Raw genomic sequence first — 18,612 nt, forward strand, 5'->3', positions numbered from 1 at the left:
CTGTGAAGAAAATCATATCTTCTTTGTAATCATTTGTTAGAAAAAGAGACCATGGAGTACCAGCCTTTAGAAGCAGGAAGATTCAGGCAGGGAGACAATTAGCTAAAAAAAAATATGGCATGCATTACATTTCCTTGAATGTACTTGAATGTACTTAGTTGGTTATGGTGGACCAATTATGCATGATGGTGGCCATGCCGGGCCACTGCTGACTCCTAGCAGTGGGACAGCATGCCCTACTGTGTCCCATGTATACACAGGGGATGAAATCGCTCGGTGCACACTGTCAGCCCCATGCACAATTCTGGGGCAGGTGGATTCTACTGTGCCTCCCGGAGGTGGCAGTGGCAGGGGGAATGGAGGGCATGGCGGTCCCACTGCATGATGAGAATGACATGTTGTTCTCCCACCAACATGGGGGGGGTGAGAACACTCCGTTCAGTTCCACAGCACTGTGAAGCTGAACAGGGCACCATAGGGACACCATAGGTAGACACCTGGCTCTTCCCTTATGCACAGGCCTAGCCTGGCCAGGCCTCTGATGGCTGCTGCAGCAAGGAAGGGTACATGGAAGAATCTGCATTCCCTTGTACACAGGCCTCAGAGGCCCTAACACAGGCCACAGGTGGGAGTGGGCCTGGACAGCATTAGCATCATGCGTAAGTGGGGATTAGACCCGCTGGCATGCAGACACCAGCCCTCTTTTCCCAGCCCATGGTGGGTCTGAGAGCAGTAAACTCCAAACCTGGGCCTATTCTGCACACAATAGATAATGCACTTTCAATGCACTTTAGAAGTAGATTTTCCTGTTCTGCACAGGAAAATCCAGCTGCCAAAGCACATTGAAAGTGCATTATCCTATGTGTGCAGACTGGGCCCTGGTCTTCTAGCTGGACGAGAGTTCTCATTAATTTTGCCAGTGAGCCAAGGCTTTACCACAACATAAGAGATTAGTAATCAAGCCCGCTGTACTTACAATACAGCGGGCACTAGATCAGGAACTCGCGGCCGGCGAGTCGGCAGGCCGCCGGCACGCGGGACATGGTGGCCTGAAGCGTTGGAGGCGCTTCGCGCCTCTCAACGCATCAGGCCGCCAGCAAGGGAGCAACTGCGAGCTGCGCTATGTGCGGCTCGCAATTGCTCCCTTGGTGGCGGGGTGGCAATCGGAGAGGCCGATGGTCTATCCGGAGGAAGGGGCCAATCGGCACCCTTCCTCATCCTGGACAGAGCCCGCCCTAACTCCTCCCCCCCAAGCCCTTATGGCTTTATTAATCTCCGGCACCCACTGCGCTGCGGGTGGGGTTAAGATAACTTGCCTTCCTCATCACAGAATCAGGCTTTCCCTTCGCTCCCACTCATTCAGATCTCCCTGCCAAATTCTGGTCATTCAACCTACATAATTTGTCTAATATGGAATGGACATGGAACTCTCCAGTCCCTATTAGCTTCTGTATCATGAGGGCAATGCTTCATACTTGCTTCTGGCAGAAGAATGCAGAAAGAATGCATCTTTCTCCCCCCCCCCCATCTACTATCATGCTACGTTTTATAGGTAGCTATAGTCCTAATCCCGATCACATGAATGACATGAATAACATGAAACAGAATTCCTTATTTTGTTGTTGCTTTTTCATTATTATTTCTGAAGGTCCTGCACATTAGAGACCTTCAGCTTGACCTAGGGAAAACATATTCATTAACATGGGGACAGTCTCTTGAAAACGAAAGATTCAGCTGCGATCCAGAACCATCTCAAGCCAGTTGCGAAGAGCCCGGTTGTATCTGAGAGGTATGTGGAAGTGATACGCTTGGAACAGTATCAAGAGAACCATTTCTATTGTTTTTTGTTTGTGTATTTGTTTATTTATTGCTGGCCTCTCCCCGAAGGCTCAAGGTGGGTTACGACGTCTGAATAAAACCCCCAATACCCCCCCTTAAAACAGGCATAAAATCAGAACAAATGCAGTCAAAACCCCGTGAGGATAAAGATGCTATGGCAAAAACTCCTCCCAGTCCTAACAGTAATAGTAAATTCTGGAGGGGAAGGTTGAGCAGAGGGTGTACTTTGCATACCAAGCACATTAACTGATCATGACTGTCGTTCTTCTCATATAGAGTGATGGGCTTTAACCCATGGGTTGTTTGCAGAGTTCCATCTGCTACGATGCAAATCCCTGTAGAGTGGTCCTTGCTTCTTTTGTAGAGTGCCTGCTGCTACTGTGCATACAGAGATGGCAAAGGTATTACATCTCTTGTCTCTCTTTCAATGAGCACTGAAAGGGACAGCAGGATGGTGAGGTGAGGTCACTCAGCAGTCCTTTTTTCACAACCAGGTGTAGACTCTGGCTCCCTCTACTTCTGTCACATGGCTATGTAGATCATCTTAGGACTGCCAACTTCCAGGTGGGGCCTGGATATTTCCTAGAACTACAGCTGATCTATAAATGCAGAGATTGGTCCCCCTGGATAAAATGGCCACTTTGGAGGTCGACTCTGGGACATGATGGTCCTGTCAAGTCACAGCTGACCTATGGTGACTTCAGCAAGGGACCCTCAAGGACCTGTTATGCATGGGCGGGATCGCCTGCACTGGCTATTGCCTATATGATATCCTGTACTTGCAATACTGGTGATGTTATATGATGTTATATCAAGACTACAATTGCAACCCCTGAAGAGGTCATAGAAAGCGGGATTGAATACCTGGGACCTCGTTCTGGTTGCAAAATTATTTAGGATTTAATAAATCTCAAGAAGACACAGCCTTTTGCCTCTTGGTTTTATTTGCTTTAGGTGTATTTCTACAAGAAACCAACAGTGTTTCTTCAATTGGCCGTTCATAATGGCTCAAGGCCAGCTCTTTGCTATCTTGAACATGGATTTGTAATCTATGCCCGGGAATGAATTGTGCATACAGTTTTCTGTCTGTCTACAAAGAAAGAGGAAGTTTATACAGTTCAAAATGTAATCTTATAAATGATTACATCAGAGTAGCAAGTAAAATCTCTTATCAGTCATCCTAGCATGAGTCCAGCATCTGTCCATTGATGCATTGCCAGTGGCTCACTGGAGTCCTGTTTCTCCCTCCACAATCCAGTGCTTATATAGGAATATGCTTGTAGAGCACCAGGCTGATAGAAGGACTAAGGGAGTTATGGGCATTGTACATCCAGGCAGCAGGAAAATGATACACACTTGTCATATTTACATTGACATTTCCTTGTTACTGGACCAAGAAGAAAACCTGGGTAGAGATGTACATGATTCTCTTAGTTCTGCAATAGCCATTCTGCCCTATTTATGCATTTATACTTATTGCCCAAGGCTTGTAAGGGATCTGTCCAGCCCCGTTACAATCCATACTGAGATGGATTATGGGCAAATATTAATCCTCCCCTCCAAAAAATTTAAAGCAAACCATCATAGAATACTGATGACTTACAGTTTGCATTTTTCTTTCAGATTTCCTCAGTTTCTGGCGTTCCACTCTGCTATTATCGAGATGGCGGACGGAGCAGTCACACAAAACTGCTCCCAACTAAATAGGTCTAAACTCCCCAATTCTTCAAAAAAAAAATGAAAAGCCACCAAGAAACACACCAATTCAGCCAGCTCCGACCAACTAAAATCCCAAATTCGAAAAACCTCCTAACCACCAAGAAACCCCATCAAAGAAAGCTTCGGACAGGGCAGAATAGGATCCAGGCACAAGTTCAACCTGAAGAAACTGAAAGGGGAAAGCCTTCCAAGATAAGCAGACCAAAAAAAAAAAATCTAAGAAGCATGAATGAAATGTTGAAAACAGAATAAAACAAACAAACTCAGAAACCTAGAACCTGCAAAAGGTAAAAAAACTGGCTCCCATCCTGGTGGATGATTCCCAGACAGTTAACTCAGCCAGGGAGGAAAACCAACCGTCCACCCAGCCATGCCCAGAGCCCCAGATGACTCAACAAGAAGAAAACCAGCCTGTCTGCCTGGCCGCAACAAGAGCCTGTTCCCTAACTACTGCATCCAATGCCTTACCACTAACTTGCCATCCGTGATCAGAGACCCGTCTTTCTTCCACCCAAGAATGGTCAAGTTCTCCACCCACCACCAACTGCCCAGCTGTGGCTAGGCACCTGCCCATCAATTGTTGACCTCAAGTGGAGACTGCCCACCAATGCCCAACTGCATCTAGGGACCGTCTATCAATTATTGGCCAAGCGGAGACTGCTCACCATCCGCCAGAACTAGACCAGCAGCCTAGGGACCCCAGATGTACCCACCACCTGCTTTGCTGTCTTTGTTGGCCCTCCAGAGGGGACAGAATGAGGGGATTGGCCAACCTGGCCTACAGGAGAAACAGTCTGGCTGTTTGGTAGACAATGCTGGCACAGGGAGCCAGGTATTCATGGATGGTGGAAAGAGGGAGGAGAGAAGGGGATTGTCCACTGGGGTAGCACAAAATGAGGAGGGAGGAGCAGACCTGCAGGCTCCGAGGGCCACATCAACAACAGAGGGGCCCTTGAGAAAGTGGAGGGAAACTTCCACTCATGGGACTGCAGTCTGGGGCAGGCTGACATTGGCTAGGCGACAGACCAGGCCAGGCCCCTTGACAGGGCCGCAAACACAGTAGGAAGAACTCCCATGCGCAGGAAACAAATCACATGCGGGAATCTTCCCAACCGTCAAAACTCCCCTAGCCATCTGGATCCTATCCAGATCTCTCCAAAGTTAACTAACAACCAGCAAGTTAAATAAATACAATACAGAACACCCAAACCATCTACAAATATCAATTACTAATCAGTTAATTAACTGATACCCAAATTGTATCTAATTAATTGACTACATTTAATCAACTGCTTTAATCAAATAATTAACCCCCAATCAATTAATTGTTCTAACTAATAATGAACCCCTCAAACAACACAGCTGCCACAACTTCCCATACATATTATCCAATTCCAGTCCAACTGGTGCAGAATGTCATGGCCAAGATTCACATAATACACTAATCCCACATCCTGTCTGTATTCCAACAACTCAGGTGACTCCCAATTGAATTTCAGATTAAGCTTAAGGTTTTGGTACTGACGTCCAATGCCATATGCGGTCTGGGCCCAGTGTACCAGAGAAACCACCTCCCTGTCTATACCCCCAAAAGAGCCTTATGCTCCATCACCTTCAACTGGCTGCTGATCTCTAGCCTCAAAGAAGCATGTCAGAGCCTTCTCTGGCCCCCACATGGTGGCCCCCACATGGTGGAACAAGCTCCCTGAATAGATCAGGGCCCTGCCTGAACTCCCATAATTTCTCAGGGCCTGCAAAATTGTGCTCCTCCACCAGGCATTTGCTTAAGGCCAACTGACCCAACAACATCGGCTGGTTCCTCCTATGACTGAATAATCTGACTTACCTAAGGGTTCTGTCAAGTTACCATTCCTCTTGAAATATTGCTCTTGTTGATATGTTATGATGTTCTATGTACTACCCTATAACGTTCTATGTAAACCACCTAGAGCCATATGGAAGGGTCGGTATAAAAATCTAAATAAATAAATAAAAATAAAATATTATCCCATGAACCATGGTCATTCTGTCAGCAATCTTGTGGAACCTCTGAACAGTACCTCATCCTTACCTTAAACCCATATGATAATTCAGCACCTGTTAACCTTTTAAGCTTAGATGTGATATTTCATACTGGCAATGTGTTGCAGTTCTAGGTAACTATTTTTTAGAACGAAGTTTGAGTCCGGTGGCATCTTGAAGACCAACGAAGTTTTATTCAAGGTATAAGCTTTCATGCGCATGCATACTTCAGATACTGAACAAGCAATATCTTGAGTAAGAGAAGGTGTGTGAGAGCGTGTATACACTGGGTACATTCAAAGGTAACCTGATATTGTCCAAAACACAGTACGGAAAGCAATCTTAGTGATGTGTAATGGCAAGCAAGTTTTTCTGGAAGAAATAAACTGCTAACCACCATTATTCATCTTCCCTTCCAACATGCAGCTGCTGATAAATATAGGGTATCTAGTATGTGTTGTCATTTCACATGGGCAGAGGGTCACAAATCATGATCAGCAATTAATTGTGTACCCTAGAACAGGGGTAGTCAACCTGTGGTCCTCCAGATGTTAATGGACTACAATTCCCATGAGCCCCTGCCAGCAAACGTTGACTACCCCTGCCCTAGAACATTTTCTTAAAAACTATGCAATGTACTAAAGTTATGATGTCAACATGCAAGGGTTTTTCAGCACACAGGACATCATGGAAAACGTTTCGCCAGAGACTGAATGATCTAAATCCATTACAGATCCAGTTACAAGATTAATTTGTATATTTGAATAAAGGAACGTTATGTTTTTAAAGTTGAGAAGGAAAAATTTCTTTAGCTGTGATATGATGGTGTATACATCATAGCTAAAGAAAATTTCATCCCACAATCAAAACAACTGTCTATTCCCAGTGGATAAAAGATAAGGGGATTAAATTCAAAAGCAAAATTGATAAATATTACAAGGGAGTAAATTATTAGCTTGCCGATGGCCAAAATCATAGCCAGATATTGTCAAGGCCCTAGAGTAGACTGAGACAAATATATACAGAGCTACCTTTGTCACAAGCAGTATTCCCTTGTGAGTGCAGATAAAGTAGACCAACTGCTCTATGAGCCCTTTGGAACTCCTTGATGACCCGGCAGTACTAGAGTCCTTTGGGGAAAGAGACAGACATTTCTACCATGTGTTGAGAAGGAAAGAGAAACAAGAGGCAAAGGCCTATTTGGGTGCTATACACTGAATGTGTGTTAGAGGGCTTTTTTAAAAAACAAACAACTAGTTAGCATGGAGTTATAGCTCTTAATGAAAACTGTAATGTGTATTACAACTCCAGGAGGCTTACTCCTTCAGGGCTCTCCCAGCGCCATCAATCATGGAGGTGGAATGTGTTGGCCTGGGCTGGGAGTAAGTCAAGAATGTGGCCATGTGGGTGGTGTACCATTCACCTACTGTAACCTACTCCTGCTCGTTAAGAAGCAGCCTCCTTTCATTTTTCTCATGACCTACACAAGGCAATATGGGATAAGTATCCTTCTTGCAGCTGGGATTCTCAGGTGCCCTACTTCATCTTCATTCCTCATTCAGATTTCTACTCACTTTCCATCGCAGTATGTGTATGGATTTGGAGAAACTGAACACATGCAATACCAGAGGGATGTGAACTGGCAAAGCTGGGGAATGTTCACTCAGGATCAACCTCACTCATGATAAAGCAAAGTTATTGGTGTTTATATTGTTTATATTGTTTAATAATCATCTCACTTATGGAGGGGAGTGGAGTTCAGATCAATTTCCTTTCCAAAAGCAACTCATAGCTGCCTTGGGACCGTCTTGGGATATTTTGGGGCCAACATATGAGAAACGCATTGCAGTGAAGGAAAAAGAAATATCCCTGGTATTCTTTTGCAAAGAGTCTCATACAGAATATATCATGTGCCTAAGGTTTCTACATAACGTGGAAAATCAGTATGTAGGATTATACTACAGAACTTCATGTAGAAATAGATATTAAGGAGAACTTGGATAACAAGGATATTGGGTGTGTATATGATGGGTTATTATAGTATTGGCTTTGGATACTCTAAAGAGAACAACAAATATCCTAATCTCCATTAGCCCGATGTTCAAAAGTGTCATTGTAAAAACAGCCCACATTGATAATGAAGAAAGAAATTGAAGGACAGTACAGTGTAATATTTTTAGTGTGTTATGCACCATAAACTTAATTGCCTAATGTTTAACCTTATAAGTTTCATTGTTGCATGCTAAAACTGTAATTAATAATCTGATGGGAATTCAGATTTTCATTGTCCCAGCTTGTGCCATGGGGAATTGAAAACTTGATCAGATTTATAGCAAGCATAAAGATGGCTGCCCAAGTCTGAAAAAATTGTGTTAGCATTTATTGACAGTATAATCTATCAATAATTTTCACTGCTGAACCCAAAAAATTAACGTTGCATATCTTCCTTGCTTTGGTTTTAACACAGGATGTATAATACACAGACATTGAGAGCCAGTTTGGTGTAGTGGTTAGGAGTGCGGACTTCTAATCTGGCATGCCAGGTTCGATTCTGCGCTCCCCCACATGCAACCAGCTGGGTGACCTTGGGCTCGCCATGGCACTGATAAAACTGTTCTGACTGAGCAGTGATATCAGGGCTCTCTCAGCCTCACCCACCTCACAGGGTGTCTGTTGTGGGGAGAGGAAAGGGAAGGCGACTGTAAGCCGCTTTGAGCCTCCTTCGGGTAGGGAAAAGCGGCATATAAGAACCAACTCTTCTTCTTCTTCTTCTTCTTCTTCTTCTTCTTCTTCTTCTTCTTCTTCTTCTTCTTCTTCTTCTTCTTCTTCTTCTTCTTCTTCTTCTTCTTCTTCTATATGGAACAGCAACTCAACTTCACACTCAGCCCTTAAAAAACCTTCCAAATTTAGTTGATACGATATACATTGATAGCATCATTCTGGTTTGTAATTTCATCATTCTTGTGTTGCTTTCCTTACCCTGACAGAGGACCTCCATCTCCAGTTGGACTGGGGAGGGGTGGCACTGCTCCTGTTATTAGTCCTCTCAGCAGCACTTGACACAGTCAACCATGAGCTTCTAGCTCACCGCCTCACCAATGCTGGGATTAGAGGGACTGCCCTTCAGTGGCTGATCTCCTTCCTGCAAGATCAAGCACAGAGGGTAGCAATAGGATAGAGTTCATCAATCCACCTCTAACATTCTTATGGAGTCCCTCAAGCAGTTCTCTCTCCAGTCCTATTCAATATCTTTATGCAGCCTCTTGCTCAGCTGGTGTGGAAGTTTGGGCTGGGCTGTCACCAATATTCTGATGACACCCAGCTCTTCCTCCTGATTGATGACCACCCTGATTCTCCCCCAGAAGCATTAGCCAGCTGGCTGGAAGCAGTGATGAGGTGGCTCAAGCAGAGTCTAAAGCTCAGCCCTTCAAAGACTGAGATCCTGTGGCTGGGCAGGAAGGATTCAAGCGAAAAAGTGTGCATACCCAACCTGGAAGGAGTGTAGCTATCAGTGGCGCACTCTGCCAGGAACTTGGGTGTGATTCTTGATGCCTCCTTCTCAATCGAGGCTCAGGTCATGACAGTAGTGCGACTGATATTTTATCAGCTTCACCAAGGGAAATTACTAGGACCCTACTTGGCCCCAGAACACCTAGCCACAGTGATCCATGCAATGGACACCTCTAGACTGGACTTCTGTAATTCACTCTTTGCAGGCCTGCCCTTAACCTTGATCTGGAAACTACAGCTGGTCCAGAATGCAGTGACTGGGGTCCTCTCAGCAACAACATGGAGGTCCCTCATTTGGCCCATCCTAAACAGCTGTACTGACTTCCAGTCAAATTCTGGATCCGGCTTAAGGTAATCACCTTTAAAGCCATACATGGTCTGGGCCCAGTGTACCAGAGGGATCACCTCTCTGCCTATATCCCTCAAAGGGCCTTACACTCCACTACCTCCAATTTTCTAGTGATCCTTGGCCCTAAGGAAATTTGCTTGATGTCAGCCATGGCCAGAGCGTTTTCCATCCTGGCCCCCGCATGGTGGAACAAGCTCCCAAAGGAGATCAGGGCACTGATCAAACTTCCCCAGGGCCTTCAAAAGGGAGCTTCTTAGGGAGCATTTGGTTGAAGTTGACCTGAACCAACCACCTCCCATTGGCCCTTATATTTTAAGACATAAGGGGTCATTTATAAGATTCTCTGGAGGATGGTTACCTTCTTGGGCCTTTGCTTTTAGTAGACCCAATAACTAAGAATGACAGGAGTTGGTTGGGTTCTTACAATATAGGCAGAGATAATTGGCAAGTGTCCTAGGGCAGGGGTAGTCAACCTGTGGTCCTCCAGATGCATTTGCTGGCAGGGGCTCATGGGAATTGTTGTCCATGAACATCTGGAGGACCACAGGTTGACTACCCCTGTCCTAGGGCATCTGAAAATTGTTGTTAAGATAGCCCCTAATTTTCTAGAGCCAAAGGGTAGGCTTGTAGCAGGGGATACCCTTGACCCTTGAGGAGCATCAAAGTCTCACATTGGAGGAAGGGGATGAGCCTTGACACATGAGGCTTGACACACAGCACAGTAAAAACATTAAAACAAATCTTCTTTGTGCACATCACACAAACAATTTACAGAAACGTAGCTGATTCTTTCTTGCTTGCAACAGGAAAAAAGGCAGTATTAATGTATTGCCAAAGGGGGTCAAGTTCACTTGTTTGCCTTGAGTTGTATTCCAAAGGTTGATCATATTGACTGGAGGGTTTCTAGAGGCTTCAGCTAGATCAGCTTCCCAGATTTATTTAGGCTTTCTTCTGAGAGTGCAGTCAGCTTTATATGAGATCTACAAAACACAGTTGTGGTGTTTGCTTCTTTCTGCTGGATCAGCATCTATTAGTTTATTTGGAGTTCTCTTCAGTTCCATCATGCAATGTTTCCTTCTCTTGAATGCCCACATGCCTTTTCTTATGAAGGAGGGGGGAAATTGTTCTCTAATAGAAATCAACTCTTCTTCTCTTTGCAGAGACAGGATCCTGTATCCTTTGGTGAACAATGCATAAATATGCCTAGGGAGGTGCTCAGCATATGATACAGACCACTGCCCTATCTCGACACGTTAATGCATCTTTTCCATGCAAAAGGCAGCACCGTAGCATGTTCTTTGCTGCATGAGTAAGTATTGGAGGGGGGTGGGGGAGATATCCTCTGTGATGCAGGTTAGCAGAGAATAGAAGCAATACCACACCTGGACAATTTGATGGCACATAAACCATAATTTCAGTTCTTATTTTGTTCTTGTGGCACATATTACTATTTTGGCTTAGGGCAGACTGATAGTGGGGCCCTCACACTGTCTGTGGAGACCCAATTTCTTCTAGAGAATTCCATCTCTGGGCTACAGGGTCTGGCCCTTTGGTTGGAAACCCCGTTCTCCAAGCTCCTATCACCACCAATATCTTGTAGCAGTCTCAGTCCAATTTTCACCAAGACAGCTATGGAGAACACAAAAAGAACGTCACTCCGATAATTAATAAAAGGCTATAAACAGCTGGATATAAACAGCTGGCACCACAGCATGGGATGCTTCCTGTCTGTGAGAAAAGTGAGCAGTGATTTACTGTTCACCTGACAAATGGATGTGAATGACTATTTTTATCCCCCCAAATATACCATCTTTTACTCTAAAGTCCACTGTAGGCCACTTACAGTGAAGCGCATAGCAGCTTCAAATATCCAAATTCTTGAAATCTGACACCTAGAAAAAACTTCAGAATGGGAAGAATGTAATGGGGTTAGCCAAGGGTTCAATAAAGAGGCAAATTGTCTCATGAATAAGGGTGCATTATCTTCTTTTGAAACAATAATAGGGAGGGAAAATAAACAAAAGGCTTAATCAAAATTCAGATCAGAACCGAAGGCTATTTATCAAGCTGACCTCCATGGGCCAGTCACCCTCTCTCCATCTAACCCAGGCTTTCTCAACCAGGGTTTCATGAAACCCTGTGTTTCTTGATGACCCTGGAAGGGTTGCCCGAATGAGTGGGAATTAATTATTTTTTGTAATTTGTGTTACAAAAATGTGGTTTTTGTAAAATGTGTTATTTGTAAAATGTGTTAAACATGTATCAGGTGATATGACCATTTATGATCATGTTGACACCTCCCTTCCTTGGCCAACAATAGTCCTGAGGAGGCTGGGAAGGGAAGGGAAGGGGGCTTGGATGGGTATGTACACAGCTATTCTTCCTATCCATATGCCTCATAATGGCACCACTTCTAGCGTTTCTTGAAGCCTGAAGAATGTTTCAGGGGGTTCTCAATGGTAAAAAAGTTGAGAAACGCTGGTCTAACCTACCTCACAGGGTTGTTGAGAGAATAATATGGAGGAGAAGACAATGATGTAAGTCACTTTGGGTCCTCACTGAGGAGAAAGGTGAGGTATAATTGGATTGGGTAAATAAACATAATTGCAGGCCCAGGACTCTATTGCACACACAGTCTAGGTCAATACAATTAAAAAAGGGTAAATGGGGGAGAGGTCCATCTTTTTCTGCTGGAAATTGAGCTGTCCTGTCCCACGTTGAAAAGGGGAATTAGCTGCCACAGTTTGACAACAGACTTAGGAGGCAGAATATACCCAACAGGGCAGCCCTGTGCTGACTTATTCCAGACTTATTCCAGTGATTTCAACTGGCTTAGACAGGAGTATTTCTGTGTAGGGTTGCCAGACAAGTCTCCCTGCTTTCCAAGAAAGGCAGTTAACTATGTACTTAACTCTTCTATTGAAATCAATAGGGTTTTAAATTGTTTCAATTTGCTGGGATAGGCCTGTAGTTTGCACAAATGAGCCATACGTATAATTGTTCTCACCAATAATGCTACAAACAGCCACCTATCCAGATTCAAAAGTCTCGCAAATTCAAGACTTTGCTTGTATAATTTATCGACATGCGGCTTTCATAGAGATAGTGTACGGTTTCCAAATTAAGTCAAGTGCAGGGATTCCCAGCCTGTAAAATTAGTGTAAGAGGCTGAATTCTGGTCTTTCTCCTACTACTGCAATAGTATGAGAAGGGCCGGAGTGTCCACATGCAAAGCAAGGCTACTCTTAAAACTTTGCTAATATTTTTTTCCAGGGAGAGTACATTGGAGTCTGAAAGCTGTTCAAGGTATTTCCAGCACCTTTGAAATATATCAGTCTCCATATTCAGGGTGGTTACATCATCCCTTGGCAAGAGCCTAATACCACCACTGCAGAGAGGTACGTAGAACCTCTCATAGAATAACCTACTTCCCTGAACTAAAGCCTGATATGCTTTGTGACACACATGAACCATACATACTGAGGAGAATCAGCACATCCTTTTGTGGATCTATTCACCTGTTACAATTTTATTTAGTTGTGACATTGTAAACTTCAGTTTCTCCAAGAAGATCAAACGAGCTTATGAAGGACTCCCAAGTAATCTCCCTCTCAGTGTCTGGCCAGACATAGCTTTGAGAAATGAAACTAAGGCCCAATACGAACACAGATTTTACTGCAGAGTCTCTGAGCAGTAAGCCGTTAAGCTTGACTTCAGATTCTGTGCCCTCCTTATGTACCAATCTTTTTCCTCTGGTGTATTTATACTTTAAGAGCCTCTTGTGGCGCAGAGTGGTAAGGCAGCCTTATGAAAGCTTTGCCCATGAGGCTGGGAGTTCAATCCCAGCAGCCGGCTCAAGGTTGACTCAGCCTTCCATCCTTTCGAGGTCGGTGAAATGAGTACCCCGCTTGCTGGGGGGGTAAACGGTAATGACTGGGGAAGGCACTGGCAAACCACCCCATATTGAGTCTGCCATGTGCTTGCACAGGGGATACCTTTACCTTTACCTATTTAAAAAAAACACTTTTAAAAATAGGGATGGGCAATTAGGCTTAGTTAAGCCCCCAAATATCCACATCAATGTTGATTCAAGTAATTTTTGAACTTATATTAGCTGAACTGCCCATCCCGACACATTAAACCAGCTGAGTCAGAGAAGCCTGAAGTGATTCGGTCATGATTCAGCTGATTGGCAGGGGCTTTCTCCCTGGCAGACTCCTCTGAGGCTGTGTCAAGAGAATTCCATCTCTGGGCTACAGGTGTCTGGCCCACTGGTTGGAAAGCCTCTTCTCCAAGCTCCCATCATCACCAATATCTTATAGCAATCTCAGTCCAATTTGAACCAAAACAACTATGGAGGACACAAAAAGAATGTCACTCAGACATTCTAAGTTTTTGAAGGTCAGCTTGCAAAATACAGAAGTTTTTCATTCCTGTTTCTTCAGCTGTCTCTGTTTAACTAGGCTGTGTCTGGATTTCTACTTTCTGACCAAGACCCCTTCATCCAATAAGCACTCATCAGTTCTCAGGCTACCAGGCTACGCATTGGTTCTTAAGTACTGATCAGTGAGGTAGGATAGAATGAGCACTATCCTGACCCACTGACAGACATATGGAAGCTTGCCTGTGGGCATAATGATCTTCAAGATGCAATAGGGGCGTATTTCTTAAAATGCCCTGCTGGATGTTCATTGCCTGCCAGCGCTTCACAAGAAGGAGTGTTAGTCTTATTGTACTCACATTGGGCCTTCCCCCCTCCCCCAAATAATGCCAATTGGGTATAGTCAAAGTACACAAAAATATTCATAGAATTTGGTCCCCATTTGTGTCGCTAGAAAGCTACACCATTATCTTGAATGTCTATTGGAATGGGAGCCAACCATAATTTTGAGTGGATGCAATGTGACAAGCTCCACATAAGAATGTGCTGTTTTAAATGATTCTTTGAGCAAGGCCCTTTCAGTTCCCTTTTCTAAGCACCTTAAATCATCATATCTGTTTCTGTTCCATAAATCCAAGTATTAGGATTGTAGGTCTCAAAGACCTGGCCATGGTCGTTCCAGTCCATGCGTGAATCATCCTTGCAGCCATCTATGTTGAACAAATATTTATGCCCATCGGGCTCAGCCCCAAGATTAAAATCATATTTCTTGTGCCTTGCAGGGAAACTCTTCGACATGTTGATGTTCTTTCCCCCTCTTTGGTAATGGAAAACAACAACAAAGTTGGGACTTTCTGAAGTTTTACTTTTTCTTCCAGCCGACTGCATCTCATGGGGATCACTGTTGCTTTGGATGACCAGAAGAATGTTCAAGGTCAACTCTTTTGGGACGATGGAGTTGGTAAGTGTCTTCCTAGACAAAAATGAGACCAAAGTCTTTCCCATTTACTTATCATATATACCTGCAATCCTCTGTCAAAAGATTTTATAATGATATGATCCTTTATCCCTACAAGAGAAGAGTTGCTTTCCTAAGCAGAGTTACACCCATCTAAGTCAGAAGAAGAAGAAGAAGAAGAAGAAGAAGAAGAAGAAGAAGAAGAAGAAGAAGAAGAAGAGTTGGTTCTTATGTGCCGCTTTTCCCTACCCGAAGGAGGCTCAAAGTGGCTTACAGTCACCTTGCCTTTCCTCTCCCCACAACAGACACCCTGTGGGGTGGGTGAGGCTGAGAGAGCGCTGATATCACTGCCCGGTCAGAACAGTTTTATCAGAGCCATGGCAAGCCCAAGGTCACCCAGCTGGCTGCATGTGGGGGAGTGCAGAATCGAACCCAGCATACCAGATTAGAAGTCCGCACTCCTAACCACTACACCAAACTGGCTCAAAATGAATGGGGATTGAGGAGTATAATACGGCTTAGGGTAGCACTGTGGATCAAGAGAACACTGCCTCCAAATCATGAAGCGAGCTTCATGACCAAACAGGGTTTTTAGGATCCAAGCATCCCCAATCCATACTGAGTTTTCTATGCCCATTTGTCAAGTTACTTTGCTAGCTGCTATGGTGATCCTCCATGCCAAACCAATTTTGTAAGGGAAGTTCACGCTCCTGTGGTTGCAGTAGGAGAGGCTAGAAAGACCAAGAAGCAATACAGAATGAAAAAGGCTACATTATGTTCTGGCATTGCAGATGCTGTGTTCCTTGTCTCCTCTCTATGACTAAAGGATCAAGACCATTCTGCTGGATCATTATGGCTGCTATGGATTTGTTAGAATATTGCTCTCATGCATCACTCTGTTCTGTTAATGCCTTCTCCAGAAGTTGAGCAATGCCCTTCCTGTTACAAGTGTACAGCTTTACAGTGTTTCACAGTGCTCTGCTCCCAAGCTGCCACAAAACCATAGGTAGCAAAGGACAATGAGCAGAGGCAGGTTCTCAGCTGCTAGGTAAGAATCACAGGAGGCAAGCAAGGATCCTGGGGCCTAGAAGGAGAGGATTGAGAATAAGAGACTGGTTAGTTTCCAAACTCTATTTCCGCCCACCATATAAAAAGGTTTAAGTCATGAAGAGTCTTCTGTTTCCAGAGGGAAGATGAACTGACCCTTGGTTTCCTTCCTTCAGTTCCTCATTGAGAAGGAATTGATATGAACAGTATGCTAACATATCAGTTCATTTTCCAAATTCTTTTAATGTTGCTTTTTTGTGTGCTTATTATTTTGCATGTATTGTTTTCTTAATGGAACATGATAAACACCTCGAGCACATTGTAATGGATACTGTAAAGTTTATGCATCCCCTTTCCCAGAAACTCAGCACTGTGGTCCTAAGGGAATATTAGGCTGTCCTCAGATTGTGTTTGAGCCTGCCATGAGGACATAACAAGCATCTCCTCCTTGGCCTTCTCTTCTCCCTTTCCATGAAATGTTGCTACGCAATCACAAGTCTTGTACTATTGAACTAATCTTAGCTTCTGTTCTGTCATTTTTTAAAACAAGATATATTATCTCTGTCTCTTCTTCATTTTTCCAGATACCTATGAAGAGGGAAAGTACTACTATGCAACATTTCAAGTAACCCTGTTGTTGTTGTTAGGTGCGAAGTCGTGTCTGACCCATCGCAACCCCATAGACAATGATCCTCCAGGCCTTCCTGTCCTCTACCATTCCCCAGAGTCCATTTAAATTTGCACCTACTGCTTCAGTGACTCCATCCAGGCACCACATTCTCTGTTGTCCCCTTCTTCTTTTGCCCTCGATTGCTCCCAGCATTAGGCTCTTCTCCAGGGAGTCCTTCCTTCTCATGAGGTGGCCAAAGTATTTGAGTTTCATCTTCAAGATTTGGCCTTCTAAGGAGCAGTCAGGGCTGATCTCCTCTAGGACTGACCGGTTTGTTCGTCTTGCAGTCCAAGAAACTCGCAAGAGTCTTCTCCAGCACCAGAGTTCAAAAGCCTCAATTCTTTGACGCTCGGCCTCCCTTATGGTCCAACTTTCGCAGCCATACATTGCAACTGGGAATACCATAGCCTTGACTAGATGCACTTTTGTTGGCAGGGTGATGTCTCTGTTTTTTAGGATGCTGTCTAAATTTGCCATAGCTTTCCTCCCTAGTAGCAAGCGTCTTTTAATTTCTTTGCTGCAGTCCCCATCTGCAGTGATCTTGGAGCCCAGGAAAATAAAATCTGTCACTACCTCAATTTCTTCCCCATCTATCTTCTTCCCCAAGTAACCCTAGTATGTATTTATCATTTTCATTTTCTTCCCCCCCCCCATTAAATAAATGTAAATTAACTTGACCATTACTTTATAGCTATGGATATCGCTTTGGTGAATGTTTTGGAAGCAACAATGCATACACTTCTCTGCAAAATCATCTCAAATATAAGTTCTTTTCAGATATTCAAGGCTCATACACTGAATGCACATTGGGAAGAGGAGCAGTGGCAAGCTCTGACTCCTCCCCACCCTTGAACGTAAGTGCATTCATTGAAATCCATACATAAAGCCACACAAATACATATGCATGTCCATATGGCCATGTCCATTTAATCCAGAACCTCGTTTTCCACGTGCTTCTCTATATATGTATAGAATGTCTCATACAATGCTTTTCCATGAATGTCTGTAGGTTGGGTTAATCTCAGTTCTTGAATTAAAGGGATCGTGGAGGTACCAGCCCCTCTTTACCTCTTGTGATGGATCCCTTGACCACTCCATGTTGGACATGGTAACATATGATTATACTATACTGTATTATATCTGTGCACACATTTATTACATTATTGTAACCATGTTTGGTTCTATACTTTTTGCTGTTGATTTTGCAGATTTACTCACACAGTAGACACACGGTAGACATGAGCCATTTGTAACAAATTTATAGCGCTGATTTCTTTATGCACAAATCATGTTAAAAATGCATCCATCTAATGTGAAAAAGATTCGGCAGAAGTAACAAAGAAATGCTACAACAATGAAGAACCGCAGGGTTGATTTGTACAAGGACAAGTAAAATCAAAATACCAGCCCTGGGGGGTGAATGGGTGGGAATGGAACATCTGAAATCATCCCTAGTGTACACACCACTCCCAACTGCTAATGAACTGGCCAAAGGTGGTCAGCTACTTTGGGCAATCTCAGTTCCTATTGAATGCATCATTCTTTTTGTCCTTCCCCCCAGAATGCACTGAATGTCTTTGTGGATCACAGCAATTACTTAGATCAGGGGTAGTCAACCTGTGGTCCTCCAGATGCCCATGGACTACAATTCCCATGAGCCCCTGCCAGTGTTTGCTGGCAGGGGCTCATGGGAATTGTAGTCCATGGACATCTGGAGGACCACAGGTTGACTACCCCTGACTTAGATGACTCAGTCCCTCTGCAGTTTGGCTACCTTCATATCTGGGGACTCGCAGCCACATCGATCACAGATGTTACTATTACTTACGATGGGGTCACCAGATATGGTACCTCTGATTACAATCCAGATACCCAGGTATGCATCAGAGAATAATTAGTGGTAAAACATTTTCTTTTACATTATTTACATTTCTGGCATCAAAGTAATACAACCGCCTTCTTTCCTGTTATCTGGTGACATGCCCGGTCACCATACATAATTTGCAATTCTCACATTTGCAGAATAATAATAATGATGATACTAATAATAATATGCAAGTCTTTGAGTGCAGAATTTCAAAACTTACCTGGTTAGAATTACAACGAAAATAGACTCC

At 43.9% G+C, this 18,612-nt stretch overlaps 1 protein-coding gene and 1 long non-coding RNA gene across 3 annotated transcripts in view; both read left to right on the plus strand.

The window, feature by feature from the left end:
• The window catches only part of SI (sucrase-isomaltase), a 107,574-nt gene extending 102,010 nt beyond the window's left edge, over positions 1-5,564 (plus strand). Inside the window, exons 48-49 of the mRNA XM_077348509.1 lie at positions 1,649-1,789; positions 3,463-5,564. Of these exons, the coding sequence (XP_077204624.1) occupies positions 1,649-1,786 (138 nt within the window). The 3' untranslated portion in view covers positions 1,787-1,789; positions 3,463-5,564. The remainder of the gene's footprint in view (positions 1-1,648; positions 1,790-3,462) is intronic.
• A 5,153-nt stretch (positions 5,565-10,717) lies between these two features.
• Positions 10,718-17,140, plus strand: LOC143843021 (uncharacterized). Of its 2 annotated transcripts, XR_013233432.1 has the most exons (4): positions 10,718-10,748; positions 12,713-12,837; positions 14,699-14,781; positions 16,410-17,140. It is a non-coding gene; the product is annotated as an uncharacterized LOC143843021 (long non-coding RNA). The 2 variants fall into 2 exon arrangements; XR_013233431.1 differs by lacking the exon at positions 10,718-10,748 and having other exon boundaries at positions 12,585-12,837.
• The last annotated feature ends 1,472 nt before the right edge of the window (positions 17,141-18,612 follow it).

The sequence above is a fragment of the Paroedura picta genome, chromosome 8 (assembly GCF_049243985.1).
Source record: "Paroedura picta isolate Pp20150507F chromosome 8, Ppicta_v3.0, whole genome shotgun sequence".
NCBI lineage: Eukaryota > Metazoa > Chordata > Lepidosauria > Squamata > Gekkonidae > Paroedura > Paroedura picta.